At 66.6% G+C, this 14,861-nt stretch overlaps 2 protein-coding genes across 2 annotated transcripts; both read right to left on the minus strand.

Annotated features, from left to right (window-relative positions):
• Positions 1–2,807: 2,807 nt before the first annotated feature.
• On the minus strand, positions 2,808–7,291 carry ENGASE (endo-beta-N-acetylglucosaminidase). Its single transcript, XM_059828406.1, has 14 exons — positions 7,191–7,291; positions 6,932–7,008; positions 6,578–6,779; positions 6,131–6,279; positions 5,842–5,999; positions 5,570–5,718; positions 5,225–5,390; positions 4,773–4,876; positions 4,442–4,550; positions 4,165–4,337; positions 3,773–3,938; positions 3,566–3,666; positions 3,360–3,474; positions 2,808–3,228 (listed from the first exon to the last, which is right to left on the minus strand). The coding sequence occupies exons 1-14, from the start codon at positions 7,289–7,291 to the stop codon at positions 2,836–2,838; spliced, it is 2,163 nt and encodes a 720-aa protein (XP_059684389.1). The 3' UTR covers positions 2,808–2,835.
• Positions 7,292–8,644: 1,353 nt separating this feature from the next.
• Positions 8,645–14,229, minus strand: C1QTNF1 (C1q and TNF related 1). The gene is made up of 4 exons (XM_059828325.1): positions 14,196–14,229; positions 10,769–10,925; positions 10,503–10,648; positions 8,645–10,077 (listed from the first exon to the last, which is right to left on the minus strand). Exons 2-4 carry the CDS (start codon positions 10,909–10,911, stop codon positions 9,527–9,529), a joined length of 840 nt encoding a protein of 279 aa, XP_059684308.1. The 5' UTR covers positions 10,912–10,925; positions 14,196–14,229; the 3' UTR covers positions 8,645–9,526.
• Between the last annotated feature and the right edge of the window lie 632 nt (positions 14,230–14,861).

Raw genomic sequence — 14,861 nt, forward strand, 5'->3', positions numbered from 1 at the left:
GGGTCGCGGGGTCCCCGGGCAGCTCCACGGTGGCCTGAGCCCCCGGCAGGCACTGCCCTTGCTGGGGGTGCAGAGGGCTCGTCCCCCTGCGCGGCAGGAGATGCTCTGCCCGCAGGTGTGGGGGGCACGGCGCTGACGGCAGCCCCGGAGCAGCCCCTCTGCCCCCATAGGAGAGACAGGAGCTGGCGGGGGCTGCTGCATGCTCCTCGGGGATGGAGCCGGGCTGGCGCGGGTGCAGGACCCCGGGGCAGCCCCCCGGGCAGCAGCGCTTCTCTGGGGCGACTGAGCTGCTCTGCAGAGGAGCTCCAGTGCAGCAGGCTGGCTGCGCAGGCGTGGGGCACAGTATGGGGCTCGGGGGGCCGGGCTGCCACCCGTGTCCCTCCTGGCCACCGCCTCGGCCAGGCTGCCCTGCACGCCGCTCCAGCGAAAGACCTGCCTCTCTGTTTCTGTTGTAGTGAAACTGCAGCCGTTTCCTTCTGGGACCAGGAAGGGCAAAAAAAATCCACACACACAAAAAAAATCAAAAATAAAAAAATTAAAAGCAAAGCAACAAAAAAAAAAAAAAAAAGCAAAGCGGCAACAGCCAAGTGAAAGTCCCATACTGTCCACACACGCACCGAGCGAGCGAGTCCCGGAGGAGCGCCGCGGCGAGCACGGACCGGCCAGATGCGCCAGAGGAGCCCCTCTCCGCCCCGGCCCCGCAGCCCGCGGCAGGGAGGGAGAGCCGGCACGCCACCGAGCGCGGGGGTGTCCGGAGGGGCCTTCGCCCACCCAGGCGCAGGGCCTGGTCACCACGTCTTCCTTTCAGCCCCGGCGCGGCGGCGCTGGAGGTGCCGATGGAGCGCTGCGGCACGCCGCCCCTTCCCTGGCTCTGGGGACTGGGCACTGGGGTGGGAACCCAGCTTCGTGTTTCCCAAGCTCCGGCGCTCCGGCGCTTGCCGGTCATCAGCGTGTCGAGTGTGTGAGGCCTCGGCTCCCACGTGGAGCTGGGGCGGCGGCGCAGCCGCTTTGCTGAAGCGCTAGGCGTTGCAGGGGGACGAGCCTCTGCCTTTTAAAGGGAATTTTTGTTAAGAGGAGTTTGCAACTCGCTTGCGATCCCTTTCCCCTCCTTCCCCTGCCCTGCATCCCCTGACGCACCCGGGGCTCCCACCCTGCAGGGAGCAGCCCTGACCAATGTCGCTTACGGCCCCCTGCGCTGAGCCGGGACGGGGACTGCCCCGATCTCGCTCCCACTCCCACCTGCTCCGCGGCGCGGGACACGCTCATGGCCACCCATCCCTGCCCAAGACAGCGGGACCCCGCCAGCCCTTGGCGCGGGGTCTCAGCCATTGCATCGCCCGCGGGGACCGGCCCAAGCCCCAGGGTCGGTCTGCAGCAGCCAGTGCACCGGGTCCGGTGCCTGGCGGCATGGGGTGCCGCGGAGTACACCCCGAGGTGCAGCCCCATCCCATGGGGCGGCCTTGCGCTCAGCCCCCCCGGCCCCCGCCCTGCGTGGCTCCGCCACTCCTCAAACCTCACTTTATAGTCTGCAGACGCCCCCGACGCTCCAGCAGCAAGCTCCCCCTTTTCTATTCCTGGTGTACATAGCCCCGGCCGCCCCAGCCCCGCGCCCCCGCCCCTGTACAAAGCTCCTTCCATCGCTGTACTGGCTTCTTCCTTACAGCAAACCCCTGCGCCGGCCGCCGGCGCGCAGGCTGGCGCTGGCCCATCCTGTATGCTTCAAAGGTGTGACCATTCTAATAAACAGTATTATTATTATTATTATTATTATTATTATTATTATTACAAGGATTATTATTATTATTATTGAAATTATTAATAAAGATTTCTTTCTTCAACCAGGGCGACTCAGGTTTTGACTGGGGTGCTGGCGCAGGGGTGAGGGGCTGCGGCTGGAATGGCAGGTCTGGCTGTCGCGGCACACCGCTGGGCAGGGGCTACAGCCTGCAGCAGGCGAGGGGGGAACCTGCCGGGGCGCCCGGCCTTGCCATAGCAGGGGAGTGGGATGCTGGCACGGCAGGAGCCCTCCCCTGGCTGTGCCAAGCCCTTCATTTTTCAAACCGTCAGATCATGCATTTCAGAGTGAGTCCCCCACCGGAGAAGCAGCAGCTTAACTGCTGACATATTAATTTTCCTGACCCGGAGCCAGCATTGTTTGTGGGACCGGGGCCGGCACTCGGAGGGAGTTGGGGCTGGGTGACCCCACTGTGTGGCGCGCTCGCCTGCCTCCCTGCCTGCTAATTGCTTGCTCACCAGACTGTGAGAAAATAATTGCTGCTATAAATTTTCTCTCCTTCTCCACATAAGATATTCAGGGGAGGCAGCACGGGCATGGCTGCTGCCTGCCAGCCCTGGGGAGAGGGCAGCGAGGGCCAGGCGGTGCTGAGGTGGGTCTGCGGGGGACGGGTGCAGCAGCTGCCCACACTGGGCTGCTCCTCAAGGCTGAGCACCACAGCAGAGCGGGTGCTGGCAGCTCCACATCTGTGTCGGGCTGGTCCCCAAAGCAGGTGGACACAGGGCTGGGGGGGTCTCAGGGCAGGCACCCCCAGCCTGGGTGCACGCAGCTTGCAAGCAGCGAGGGCTGCAGGAGCTGGGGGGGTCCCTGGGCAGCCCCTCGCAGGGCCCTGGCCAGCACACAGAGACCCCCCCACGGCGAGGGCTGAGCCCAGCCACGGTGGGAGAAGAGGGACCTGCTGAACCAGGGCGATGAAATGCAGCCTTCACCCCCTTAGCCCTCCAGCACCGGCCCTGCCGTGCCCGCCGCCTGCAGCCCACCCACCAACATGGAGGAGACACGGACACCGGGCTGCACCACGCTCGCCTTTAATGCCCGTCTCAGCTGGTGCGGCTGGCCGGCTCAGAGTAGACCAGCACCAGCCGTCCCCAGCGGTCGGGGTCCACAGGCAGCTCATCGTGCAGCACTGGCTCCACCAGCAGCTCCAGCCGGCAGGACTGTCCGGCCGCTGGCCGTGGCACCACCAGACCCACGGCGCGGTACAGGCAGGCATGCGCCAGCCCCAGCAGCTGCAGCGACGTCTGGCCCCAGCGGCAGCGGGCGCCCTGGCTGAGGACACGGAAGCAACCGGCCCGGCCAGGCGGGAAGACCCAGCGGAGGGTGAGGCTGAGGGAGAGCTGCTCCACCTCGGGGCCCTCCTGCCACCAGAGTTGCGAGGCCGTCAGGCTCTGCACCTGCGGTGGGGAGGCCGCCATGCTGGCCGCATCCAACACCTACGGAGGGAACCACAGGACTGTTGGGGCAGGGGCCAAGAGCTGCGGGCGCCCACTCACCCTCCTGGCAAAGGGCCGCGTGGGGCAGCACCGGGGCGGGTGGCTCCCAGCCAGCAGCGGTGGGCACTCACCCGGACCTCCCCGAGGAGGCAGGTGAAGGACGTCTCCTGCGGGCTGGGCTGGTGGCGGGACACAAGCAGGGAGAGGTCTCGCAGACTGCAGTCCTGCAGGTCCAGCTCGTAGCACCTGAGAGTGAAGGGGCAGCGAGGGCATGGTGCTGGGGGGCCCCGGCGTGCCCACACCTCCCGCCAGCACAGGGTGCCGGCAGGACACTCACCGGCTGGTCCAGCCGTGGGAGCCGCGGTCACAGGCAGCGAGCAGCTTGGCAAGGCTGGGTGGCGGCGCTGGGAGGAAGCGGGGGTGGTGCCGGCCGTTGGGCTCTGCAGGGAGGGAGCAGGGTCGGGGGGGGGGGGGGGGGGGTGAGGGGCTGAGCTGGTCCCGTGCCCCGCAGCGGGTGCTCACTGCAGAGAGCATGGGGGGGAGCAGGGTCCTCACCGGGCAGGGAGGTGACGTTGCCCTCATAGCAGGTACCCGAGTCCCAGGTGGTGAGCTCCAGCGCAACTGTGAACTCATCGGGCTGCGGCCCCTCCAGCTTGTAGAGCAGGGTCAGGAAGAGCTTGGGCGGTGCTGGTATCTGCAAAGAGAAAAGGCTGATGACCCCAAATCCACCCAGAGAGACAGAGAGAGAGAGAGGAGAGAAAGAGAAGATGCATCAGGTTAGGTCTGCTGGGCAGTGTGGGCAGAGAGCCCTGCGGCATGCTCGCCGCGAGGCCCTGGGGCCGCACAGCTCTGCCCAGGCCATGTGGGCCGTGCCGTGCCAGCATGGTGCCAGCCCAGCGCTGAGGAGGTGGCAAGGGGGCTTCCCTCCCAACTCACCGGATGGCCACATGCTCCTCGCCGGGGGGGATGGTCCCCTGCAGCCTCAGGGAGCTGCCCCCGCACCAGGCGTCCTGCAGGCAGCAGCTGGTGCTCAGCCTGCCCTCGCGCTCCGGGTAGAGGGGCTGGATCTCCTGCGCGCTCAGGTCATACCAGGGCCCGGCCTCTTCCTCCTGCAGGACAGGGCAAGCTGGGCCAGGCGGGGAGCCAGGAGCAGGGACGCTCCTGCCTAGCCCACCCCTGCGCCGCCGGAGCCGAGCCATCGCCCCACACCCACCTTCCCAGCCAGGAACCTGCTGGTGCCCATGCCCAGGCTGAAGGAGGTGGTGAGGGGCAGCGTGCAGATGCTGTGCGTGGGCAGGTACTCGGCCAGCAAGCCCCAGAACCTGGAGGAAAAGGCGGGTGTCTGAGCGGAGATCCCTGCTATGGCCACTGCCCCGGCACGTCTTCAGGCATCACCTCAGCTGGGGCAGAGCTGGGCTAGCCTGGTCCTGGCCGGCAGCCAGTCTCCTGGCAGCCCTGTCCCACCACCCGGCAGCCCTCCTGGCCCAGGGTGCTCCCGGCCCCGTCTCCCACCCACAGCCCCCACCCTGCTGAGCCACCCTCACTTGTTCTCGTTGTGCAGGAAGTTTTCCTCCCCCAGGTGCTCGTAGACCCAGCCGGGAGCGAAGATGGCTGCGGAGAGGCCATGCTGGCGGATCAGCCGCAGGGACTGCAGAGATGAGTGGTGAGCAGCACGGACTGGGCCAGGCGGTCACCTTGTCACCTGTCCTGTCCCCACTCCTCCAGGTCCCACCGGCCCCGTGGTGGGGCAGGACAACAACATGGGGATGTGCTGTGGCATCTCCCTCTTCAGGGACTGCAGCACCGGGATCCCCCAGCTCCCTCTCCACGCATGGCCAGCAGCCCAGCGGTTCCGGGTTCCCCTGCTCCTCAGTGCTGCGTCCCCGGGTTAGCAGCCAGGCATGACATGGCATGGCACAGCCATCGGTGGGAGCTCAGAGCCCTGTGCCGGGGGGAGGCCCAGGGTCCCGCTCTGGCCCGGCCCCGGCACACCCACCTTGTCAGTGTCAAAGCCACCACTGATCACATCCCCGCGGGCAAAGACATCGACGCCGACGTAGATGTCGGTGTGGCGTGGCCCAGCCAGCCTGCGCGTGCGCTCCAGGTGCTCCTCCTTCCAGTTGTAGTTGGTGAACAGTCCGTCGCAGGTGTCGAAGAACACCCTGGGAACAAGGGTCAGGGTGGCAGGGAGGACGCTGCAGCCGTCCCCACAGACCACCCCACCAAGGGCTGTGCAGGCCATGCCCTGACCACTCCTGAGCACTGGGTTTGGGGTGGGCTCATGCTCCCACCAAGGGCTGGTTTTGCCTGGGCAAGGTGGTGGGGCAGGGCCTGGCCTCACCTGTTCTCCTCGTTCAGCTCATTCTGCCATTTCAGTACACCGTTTTGCAGGACGCTGTCATACCAGATCACCAGCCCCCCCGGCACAGCGCTGTGCACCTGCGCCGTCAAGTGTCGCAGGAAGGGGGGCAGGTTCCCCACTGCTGCCGCCTGGCAGGAGAGAGCAGGGACAGGTCAGCACAGGGCGGGGGGGGGGCAAGGTGCCCCGTGCGGGAGCAGCGTGAGGGCAGGGGAGGAGGTGGGGAAGCCGGCAGGGCGCGACCGCCAACTCACGCTCAGCGGGTTCTCCATGTTGACCAGCCAGCCGTCGAAGCGGTAGTGCTGGGCGATGCGGGCTAGCTGCTCGCTCACAGCACGGTACGCTTCCTCCCCACTGGCCAGGAACGCCTCACACAGCTTCTCCCCATCCGTCCACTCCGTGATGAATGTGCCTGGGGAGGTGGCGAGAGCAGTGTCGGCCCAGCACCCCAGCAAACCCACCGCGCACCTGGGGTTCCCCCAGGCCCGGTTCTGCAGCCGCCGGTCCTGCAGCTGCCAGCCCTGCAGCCGGCCCTGCCCTCACCCAGCACGGGGACGCCGTTCCTGTGTGCTGCATTGGTCCAGCACACAGGCGGGATGGTGACGATGTGGTGGCTGAAGTAGACGAAGATGTCGATGTACCGCCAGTGGTAGAAGACGTAGGGGTTGCGTGTGGCTGAGCCCTGGATGAACCTGCAGCAGCAGAGAGGAAAGAGGGTTGGGCAATGTGGGAATGATGCTGGCAGACAGCTGCGGGGCTGGGCAGGACCCTGACTCATGCCGCGAGAGCTGGGCAGAGCTGTGGCACTGAAACACCTAGCTAGGGCTGGCCTGAGCAAGGTCACCGTGCTCCGGCACCAAGAGCCAAGGCCCTCCATCCCTGCCCGCCTGCGGCCCAGCCGCCAGGAAACAAATCAGGCAGAAACAGAAGAGGCTTGAGGTTTGAGATGTTGAGCCCCGCTGCCACATCTCCCCTCTGCCCAGCACGTACCTGTCCTCCAGGTACCCGCCACGCATGTCATGGCACACCAGCGTCCGGGGCCTCTTGCTGTGGAGCGGGGGCTGGCGCTTCGCCAGCGGCACGGCGGAGATGTTGAAGTCGTCGTTGCTGTCAGGCTGCCAGGACAGCAGCTCCTCCAGGCTGGACAAGAAGAAGCTGATGGGCTCCGTCGTACTGGTGTCGAAGTGCCTCGCTGGGGCAGGCGGGGAGAGGAGGGATGGGGTCAGCGGGGAGCGCTGCCCGTGCGGCTCGGCACCGGCACCGGCACCGGCACCGGCACCGGCCCCGGCCCCGGCCCGGTGGGGGCCCGGGGGCGCAGCGGGCGCCCTCCCCGCGGTGCCTCACCTGGCAGGGGCTGCGGGCGGGCGCTGACGGTGTCGTGCAGAACGGTGGTTCCGCGTGGCTCCGCCGCCGGCTGGAAGCTGCCCGGGGGGTGGGGTGAGGGCCGGGCAGGGCACCCGCCGCCGGGCCGGGCCGGGCCAGCACCGCGGCCAGCGCCCGCCGCGCCCAGCCCAGCCCCGGCCCCGATCCCGGCCGCGATCCCGGCCCCGATCCCGGCCCCGATCCCGGCCCCGATCCCGGCCCGGCGCGGCCTGCCGCCCACCTCCGCAGCCGCCGGCCGGCCCGCTCCGCCTCCGCCTCCGCTGGCTCCTCCGCCACGGCCCTCTTGCCGCGCCGCCCGGGCCCCTCCTGCGCCGCCGCCATGGCGCTGCCGCCGCCGCCGCTGCCCGCACTGACGGCGGCGCCGGCCCCGGCCCCGGCCTGGCCCGGCTCGCCCGGAGGCGCGGCCCGCGGAGCTCCGCCCGCCCCGGCCCCGGCCCCGGCCCCGGCCCCGGCCCCGCGCCGCCCCCAGCGCCCGGCCCGCCCCGGCCGCGCTTGGCGCCGCCTGGACCCGTGTGTCCCGGGGTGGGACGTGTGTCCCGGGGTGGGACGTGTGTCCTGGGATGGGGCCGTATGTCCCAGGATGGGGACGTGTCTCCCGGGATGGGACGTGTGTCCTGGGATGGGGCCGTATGTCCCAGGATGGGGACGTGTCTCCCGGGATGGGACGTGTGTCCTGGGATGGGGCCATATGTCCCAGGATGGGGACGTGTCTCCCGGGATGGGACGTGTGTCCTGGGATGGGGCCATATGTCCCAGGATGGGGACGTGTCTCCCGGGATGGGACATGTGTCCTGAGATGGGCTGCGTGTCCTGGGCCGGGGCCATGTGTCCCGGGATGGGACATGTGTCCCGGGATGGGACGTGTGCGGGATGCGATGTGTGTCCCAGAAGAGGCCCTGCTGTGCAGACTGGGACAGAGCCGGTACCTGGGCTGGCGGCTGCCCTGCAGCCTGCAGCATTCCCCTTGGGCCATGTGCCAGCCGCGCCAGCAGTCCCAGCCCTGACTGCCGCCCGAGGGGCTGGGTGCTGCCATGGGGCTTTGCCCCCGCCGCAGGGCTGGACGGGGCCCTGGGCCGGCCATGGGCAGGGCAGCTGCCTCCCACCCCGCAGGGTCCCTGGGGGCACCACCAGCCCTAGATGGCCTGACCAGCCGCACCTGGGCACCCACCCACCACTCCCCCGTGGGGCCAGGGCTGTATTTAAGCTCAGCCCTGAGCCTGCCCTCCCTTCTCTGCTGTGCTGGGGGGGATCTGGTCTCCAGTTGCAGACCTGCTCTGCCTAGCCACGGACTCACCAATCCAGACCCCAGCCTCTGGCTTCCCAGCTTGACCTCAGACCTGCCTCATCACCGTGGACTTGCTGGATGATCTGGACTCTTGGTAAACCTGGCCACCACCCCCAGCCTGCCCTGCTCGTGGGCTGATGGGTCTGTTACTGCACTCAGCTCCCTGGCCTTTAGGGAGCAGCTGGGCCTTGCAGAGCCCAGCTCAGGTCTCCCTGGCTCTCCAGGAAAAGTCTGCTCTTCCCTTCCAGCCACCAGCTCGGCAGCACTGTGCCAGCCCATGGCTTTCAGGGAGCCCCTGCATCCTGGGAGTGAGAACCTGCCCTGAGCTGCTCAGAGCCTCCGCACACACAAAGCAAGAGGATGCATTGAAAGTGTGAGTAGGACTCAAAATCATGAGGTGTTTAATGTGGTCACAAGCTGTACAGAGAGCAGGGGGGCAGCATGCTGCCCCGGACCCCGCTCTGCTGTTGCATCTATGAAAATACAAAGCCTGGCCAGCAGATAATCTAAGTTAAGAGGAAGCGGCTGAGGCTAAAGGCCCCACACCCAGAGCTGCCGGTGGGGAGCCAGCCCCTCCTCGGCAGTGTCGGCACCGAGCAGAGGCTGCGGTAGGGGGAACTGTGACGGGGACTTGTAGAGGGGAACTGACGCAATCTGCTCCCGTGGGAGTGCATGGGGGAAGTGTCAGCCCAGAGGGTACCCGGTGCCATGCTGCAACATCCGTGCCGTTGGGACCTAGCTCTGCGGAAGGAAAGAGGGGCCCTTAGTGGTTTTATTGCCTTTGCTGCTGGATGCTGAGCACCCTCTCTCCTTTTCCAGGAGAAGGAGCCTGCAGACCACGTCACAGTGCGAGCAGGGCAAGGGAGGAACACAGTGCATGTGTCTGTGCTGCTTCGCACCAGGGCACCAGCAGACAGACCTATTCAGCTGGTGCCAGGTCACAGCCAGTGCCACAAATGCCTGTGCCCCAGCAAACCCAGCTCTGAAGCAGGCGCAGGTGGGGATGAGCTCCCTGCCTGCCCCAGGCGAGTGGCTGCTGCCTGGATCACAAATGCAGCAGAGTCTGGAAATGGCTTCAACTCCTCCAGGTGCATCTGATCAGCCTTGAGGAGCTGGGAGTGGGGGTATTAGCACACTCGTGCAGCTGCTGGGGGTAGTGGCACGTAGAAAGGCTAACAGCTTAATGGTGGGTGGCATGCCTGGGGTGAGAGGGCAGGAGGGGCTCCTCAGACTCCTGCCCCAGGGGAGGAGGAGCAGGGTGGACCAGCTGCTCAGGGATCCCCACTATACTTGATGAGGTGGCCGCTGAAGGTGATGTAAGTGTCGTACTCGTCACTGAAGACAGCGTTCTCGCGCTCACCCTTGTAGAGCCGCACCCAGACCTCATCCTGCTCCTGCAGCTCCAGCATGACGCTCTGGCTCTGCATGATGCTGCGGTCGCTCACCTGGGCGTAGAGGATCACCACCTCCACCCCGTTGCGCATGATGTGCAGGTATGTCTCCTTCTGATTCCAGGTGTGCACGTTGAGGCTGAAGTAGTAGATCCCAGGGACGTAGCAGTAAAACTTGCCCGTGAACATGTTGAAGTGGTCATAGAGGTTGACAAACTCCGTGTCAAAGATGAGGGTCTGGTAGTAGTCGTTGCTGTGCAGGGGTTTCTTGCGGCCCACCGAGAAGGCAGCGTAGTGGCTCTTGCAGCGCTCCCCTGGGGCGCCCACACTGCCCTTCTGTCCCTTGGGCCCCGTGTGGCCCCTGCTGCCGGCCACCCCCGTCTTGCCAAACTTGCCCTGCATGCCTCGCTCGCCACGGTCCCCCTTCTCGCCTGGGTGAAGCAGGAGGGACAGTTGTGCTGTCAGAGGTGGTGCCATCTCTAAACCCAGTGCCCTGGAGGCCTGTTTGCCTGACAGAAGGGGATGGAGACAGCAGGGACACCCCCCCTGCCCCCTCCCTGGGCTCTGATGCTGCCTCCAAAGCTGCTGCCCAGAGGCCACCAGAACAGGAGCAGCTCATGCCCCGGTGTGTCTCCTGCCCACCACCCCTCTGCCTGCGCAGGGTGCTGGACCACAGGCACCAGCCCCAGCTTCTCGCTCCCAGTTTGTGCAAGGCTGGCACTCCAGAGAGCCGGCACTGGGAGCCCAGCTTTACGCTGGTGCTGGGGGGATGCTGGTGAGAGGGCAGGCTGATGGTGCCCAGGCTGCGGGTTTGGCTGCGGGCAGTGCCACAGCATGGGGCCCCACCAGCCCTCACCTTTCAAGATGGTCATGTTGATCTGAGGCAGGGGTTGGTACTGGGCGTAGGAGAAGCGCTGGTCAGGCGGCTCACAGCAGCGGACGCAGCGGGGCCGCGGGGGCAGCCCCTCCTGGGCACTGCTGGACTTCTGCTCCCGCGTGGCCCTGGGGAAGGCAGAAAGCAAAGCGCAACAGGGAGCTACAGGTGGGGGCCGGGGCCCTTTGCGGTACCAGGGCTGCCCCGTCCCCCTGCTGTGAAATGCCCCGGCCCCGGGGTCCCCTCACCTGGCAGCGTGGTTCTGGGATGGTGCCTCCTCGGGGTCCCTCTGCAAATGCCGGTCGGGGCTGGGGCTGGTCTGGCTCCCCACGGGGGAGGGCAGCAGCAGGCAGGAGAGCAGCAGGACACCGAGCGCCCAAAGCCCCTCCATGCTGCGGCAGTGCCCTGTGAGATGCCAGGGATGGCTGAGGGGGACGGCAAGGCCTGGCAGAGCCAGGAGCTGCGGAGACACCCTGCCCTGCCGTTCCAGCCTGGCTGTGCCCTGCACTGTCCCTGGGGCAGGACCTGGTGCACCATGCAGCCCTGGGCAGGGCACAGCTGCGCTTCCAGCCCCAAAAAGCTGCTCTTGCAGCAGCCCTTCCCCAGCAGTGTGGGCACGCACATCTCTTGCAGCTGCAGGGACCATGTGTACCTAAACAGCTGCTTTTAGCTGGGCCATGTGCCTCAGTGATGCTGCAGTGGGCACCTGGGAATACTCGTGTTTGGGGCAGTGCAGGGGCTCTGGGCTGGGAGCTGGGGCCATGCGGCCCCCAGAGCCCCGGCACGCATGGAAGGGGGGGATTACCTGTGGAGCCAAGGGTGGAGCAGAGCAGCCCTGTCCAAGGTCTGGGCCAAGCACTGCTGCTCCTACTCAGCCTGGCTCCAGCTGCCTCCCATGGACGCCCAAGAGCTGCAACTCAGGGTGTCAGCACCTAGGAAAATTACAGGCAGCTCCAGATGCCATGGGGCAAATATCAGGGTGCAGCCCTGCTTGTAGTGGGGAACCCCAGCCCTGCCGGGGGGGGGGGGGGAGCAGATCTGCATCCCTCCTCCCGCCCCAGGGTGTGCAAGGATGCCTGCAGTGCAGGCTGCGCAGACCCCCTGAAAGGGGCTCCTGTGCCCCAGGAGCTGTAGCCCTTGGCCCCCATCCCTGGGCCTAGCCCCTCGGTCCAAGGGTTTGCAAGGAGACAAGACCTGCTTCTCTAGAGACATGGATGCGGGCTGGGAGCTGGTCACCACAGGGAGAAACCTTCCTGGGAGCCCACATCCTGCATGGGGCCAAAGCTAATATTTGCAGTAGCCAGTGGCACCAAGGCCCAACCCAGGCAGCTCCACTGCCCTTCCCTGCCTTATCACAGCTGTATCCGCTCAAGGCATGGGGCCGGGCACACAGCACCTCACCCTGCAGCCCCAAAGGCGCCAGGACAGCCGTGGCCAAACATGTGTGCGGCACTGCCCAGCTGCTCGGCATCCTGCTGCAGCAGGGTCTGAGGCAGTGCTGGGGCACAACTGGATGGGCACAGGGCTGTGGGTGTGGGCTGCCCGGTCCCACATCCTGCAGCGCAGGGATGGGGAAGGCTGCTCGCCAGACTCCTGTCTGGGTCAGGTGCCTCCCCAAAGGGGTACAGCCTTTGCCTTTCTCCCCTCCTCCCGTGCTGCCTGGCTGTGCTCCCTGGGCTCTGCTGGGATCCTGGAGCGCCTGCCCTAAGGGGCAAAGGGCACCACACAGCACAGCCCTGTGTCCTGGGGGTGGGCCAGGCTATGGGGAAGGAGTCTGGTGTGGACTCCTGCTGTTTTGGTGGATGCCTGCTCTCTGACCACTGGGGTCCCCAGTCAGTGATTGCCAGGCTGGGCCAGCCTCCAGGCAGGCTGTTCCCATTGTCCCTGGAGCTGGTGGGGACCAGGGACCCTGGACCTGGCAGGCATGCTCCCACAGCGGGTGCAGAGGGCGTTCGAGGCCAGGATGGATGCCTGGCTTATGAGTCACATTTGCTGAGGCCGGGAAGGGGCGGAGGGATGGGGAAAGGCTCCAAAGGGCTTTCCCACTGCTCACACCCTCTGCAAAGGGCCCGTCCCCTCATGGGCTTCCTGGGTGCCTGTGTCCCCCCTGCCTCTTGCCCCATATCTCAGCCTGTGTCCCGCTGGCACTGCTGGGTACGGGGAGAGGCAGGGCTGTAGGCACCGAGTGTGGGCAGCCTGGCACTGCATCCTCCCTGCCTGCGCCCTGGCCTGGTGCCTGCCCACGCTCTGCTGCGTGGGCAGGCGAGAAGTGAACACAGGAATAGAGGCAATGGAGCTGCCTGGCCAGGGGCTTGTGAGCAGATACCATCCAGGGGAGCCTTGGCCCTGGCTGGCTTCACCCTGCTTGGTCGCCAGCTGTGCCAGCCACTTGCCAGTGAGCGTGGCATGCAGCCTGCTGGGATTTTGGGAAGCCCAGTGGCTTTCCCTCAGCTCTGGGACTGTCAAACCAGATATACCCCTGGGACCCACAGCAGGCTCAGCCCTGGGGAAAACACAGCTTTGTAGGCAACTGCTCCACAGGGAGAAGAAATCCTTCACCAGGAAATTCCCACTGAGAAAGGCAGCATGCTTCCCAGGCTGTTGTAGGGCTGGAAACAGAGGCAAGCACAGCATGCCTCTGAGCACACGTCTCCCCCTGCACCCCATGGGCATGCTGGGCGGGAGGTGCCTGCATATGCACGGGCATATACAGTCCTGCTGAAGGGATGCTGTTTTTCCTGTCAGGGTTGGATGCTCTCCAGGAGCGGTTTGGAGATTTAAATTCAGTGGCTGCTAAAGCCTTAGGACTGCAAGTCAAAACATCCTGAAATACATTCCAGGCAGTGATAAAGACCAGGATGAAACAAAAGCAAATCCGGGGAAGGGGGGAGTGAGGGGGCTCAGAGCAGTGGGGCTGTGTGTAGGCAGCAGGACCTGCACACTCGCCTTGCCCTCCCTGTTCAGGGTGGTGGATACAGCCCTCCCCAGGCTGCTGGAGCTGGGATGGCTCCCCTTGCTTTTGGCTGCAGCAGCTGGGATGGTTGCAGAGCTGTTTGCACCGCTGGAGCAGCGCAGAGCTGGTGGGCAGCAGGGTGGGAGCCACGTGGGGCAGTTGTGGTCAAGGACTGACAGGGAGGTCGCAGCCCTCCAGGTCCTGTGATGCCCGGCAGCACCAGCGAGTTGTGCTGGGCACCCCAGCAGCCACCACGTCCCCTGCAGACATGCCTGGGGGTGGCCCAGCCCTGGGTTTGCCGTGCTTGTGGCGACTGGCTTTTTGGGCACACGGCTGAGGCAGGGCTGGGGGAGCCGTGGTGGATCTGTGCAGGGTCGAGCCTGCACTGCAGGCTCCAGCAGTAACCCTCTCCCAGCCTCTGTCCTCCCGGAGCTGCTGCGGGTCAGGCTGTGCCCTCAGAGGACGGTGTGGCTCAGCCCCATGGTCCCCACTACCCCCTTCGCAGGCAGGGCAGGTTCATCACCCGGCTGGCTGGAGGAGGGGGAGGGACGAGTCTCCCTCGCTGGACATGCCCAGGGCACCCATGTGCCTGGCAAGGCTGAGCTACCTCCTGGGTGAGTCCGCACCGATTCGGCAGCAGCCGATGGCACCCGCAGATGGGTACAGAACGAGGTGCTGGTCCCCAGGCCTGCAGGGGCCCCCCAAACCTGCCCCCCACCTACCTCCGGGGCAGGGCTGCTCCCTCCTGGTGCTGCCTTTCCTTCCCTAGAGCATCGCCCCGGTGCTGCCCCGCCAGCCCCCCGGGTGCGGGGCAGAGCCTGCCGACAGCGGATCAGCTGCCTCCCGCTCCGACAGCCTCTTCTCCTCCTTCAGCCGGGGCGGAAATGCACTTTCTGGAAAGTAGAGGAGGCAGCGGAGGAGCGGGATGAGGCGCAGCCCTCCCACTGCCAGATGTGAGCCCAGCGGCGCGGGCGGCCGCCCTTAACCATGTGTGCTCCCGCCGCCTGCCAGCGCTGGGCCCGCGGCCATGGCCGGGGCCGGCCCGAGGTCAGGGGACCGGGGCGGCACGTGCTGGGAAGTGGCTCCAGAGGCTGGAGTTGGGGCGGGGGGCCGGGACCCCGGTGGCTGCAGCTGCGCTGCGGGGCAGGACCCTGCCCCACACCGGGGGAGCCAACGGCCCTTCCCCGGTCCTGGGGGCACCGGAGCCTGCCCGGACCGGGGACGGGCCTTTCTCGGGCGGCCGGACACGCACACGCGTCCCGCAGTGCTGGGCAGGATCTGTCCCCGCTCCCCGCACCCCAAGTGGTGGGGGGCCACAGGGCACATCTGGGCCGGTGCTGGCGTGGCAGGCGGAGCCGCGGGATGGGGGTCTGCCTGCGGCGGGGGCT

The sequence above is a fragment of the Gavia stellata genome, chromosome 22, assembly GCF_030936135.1.
Source record: "Gavia stellata isolate bGavSte3 chromosome 22, bGavSte3.hap2, whole genome shotgun sequence".
In the NCBI taxonomy this organism is placed as follows: domain Eukaryota; kingdom Metazoa; phylum Chordata; class Aves; order Gaviiformes; family Gaviidae; genus Gavia; species Gavia stellata.

Coding starts and splice junctions, on each gene's coding strand:
- ENGASE (XM_059828406.1), bottom strand. CDS start 7,291: ATGGCGGCGGCGCAGGAGGGGCCCGGGCGGCGCGGCAAGAGGGCCGTG. Junction 6,280..6,577: donor GGCGGGTACCTGGAGGACAG/GTACGTGCTGGG, acceptor CTGCTGCTGCAG/GTTCATCCAGGGCTCAGCCA. Junction 3,475..3,565: donor TCCCACGGCTGGACCAGCCG/GTGAGTGTCCTG, acceptor CTTCACTCTCAG/GTGCTACGAGCTGGACCTGC.
- C1QTNF1 (XM_059828325.1), bottom strand. CDS start 10,911: ATGGAGGGGCTTTGGGCGCTCGGTGTCCTGCTGCTCTCCTGCCTGCTG. Junction 10,649..10,768: donor TCCCAGAACCACGCTGCCAG/GTGAGGGGACCC, acceptor TGCCTTCCCCAG/GGCCACGCGGGAGCAGAAGT. Junction 10,078..10,502: donor CAACATGACCATCTTGAAAG/GTGAGGGCTGGT, acceptor TGCTTCACCCAG/GCGAGAAGGGGGACCGTGGC.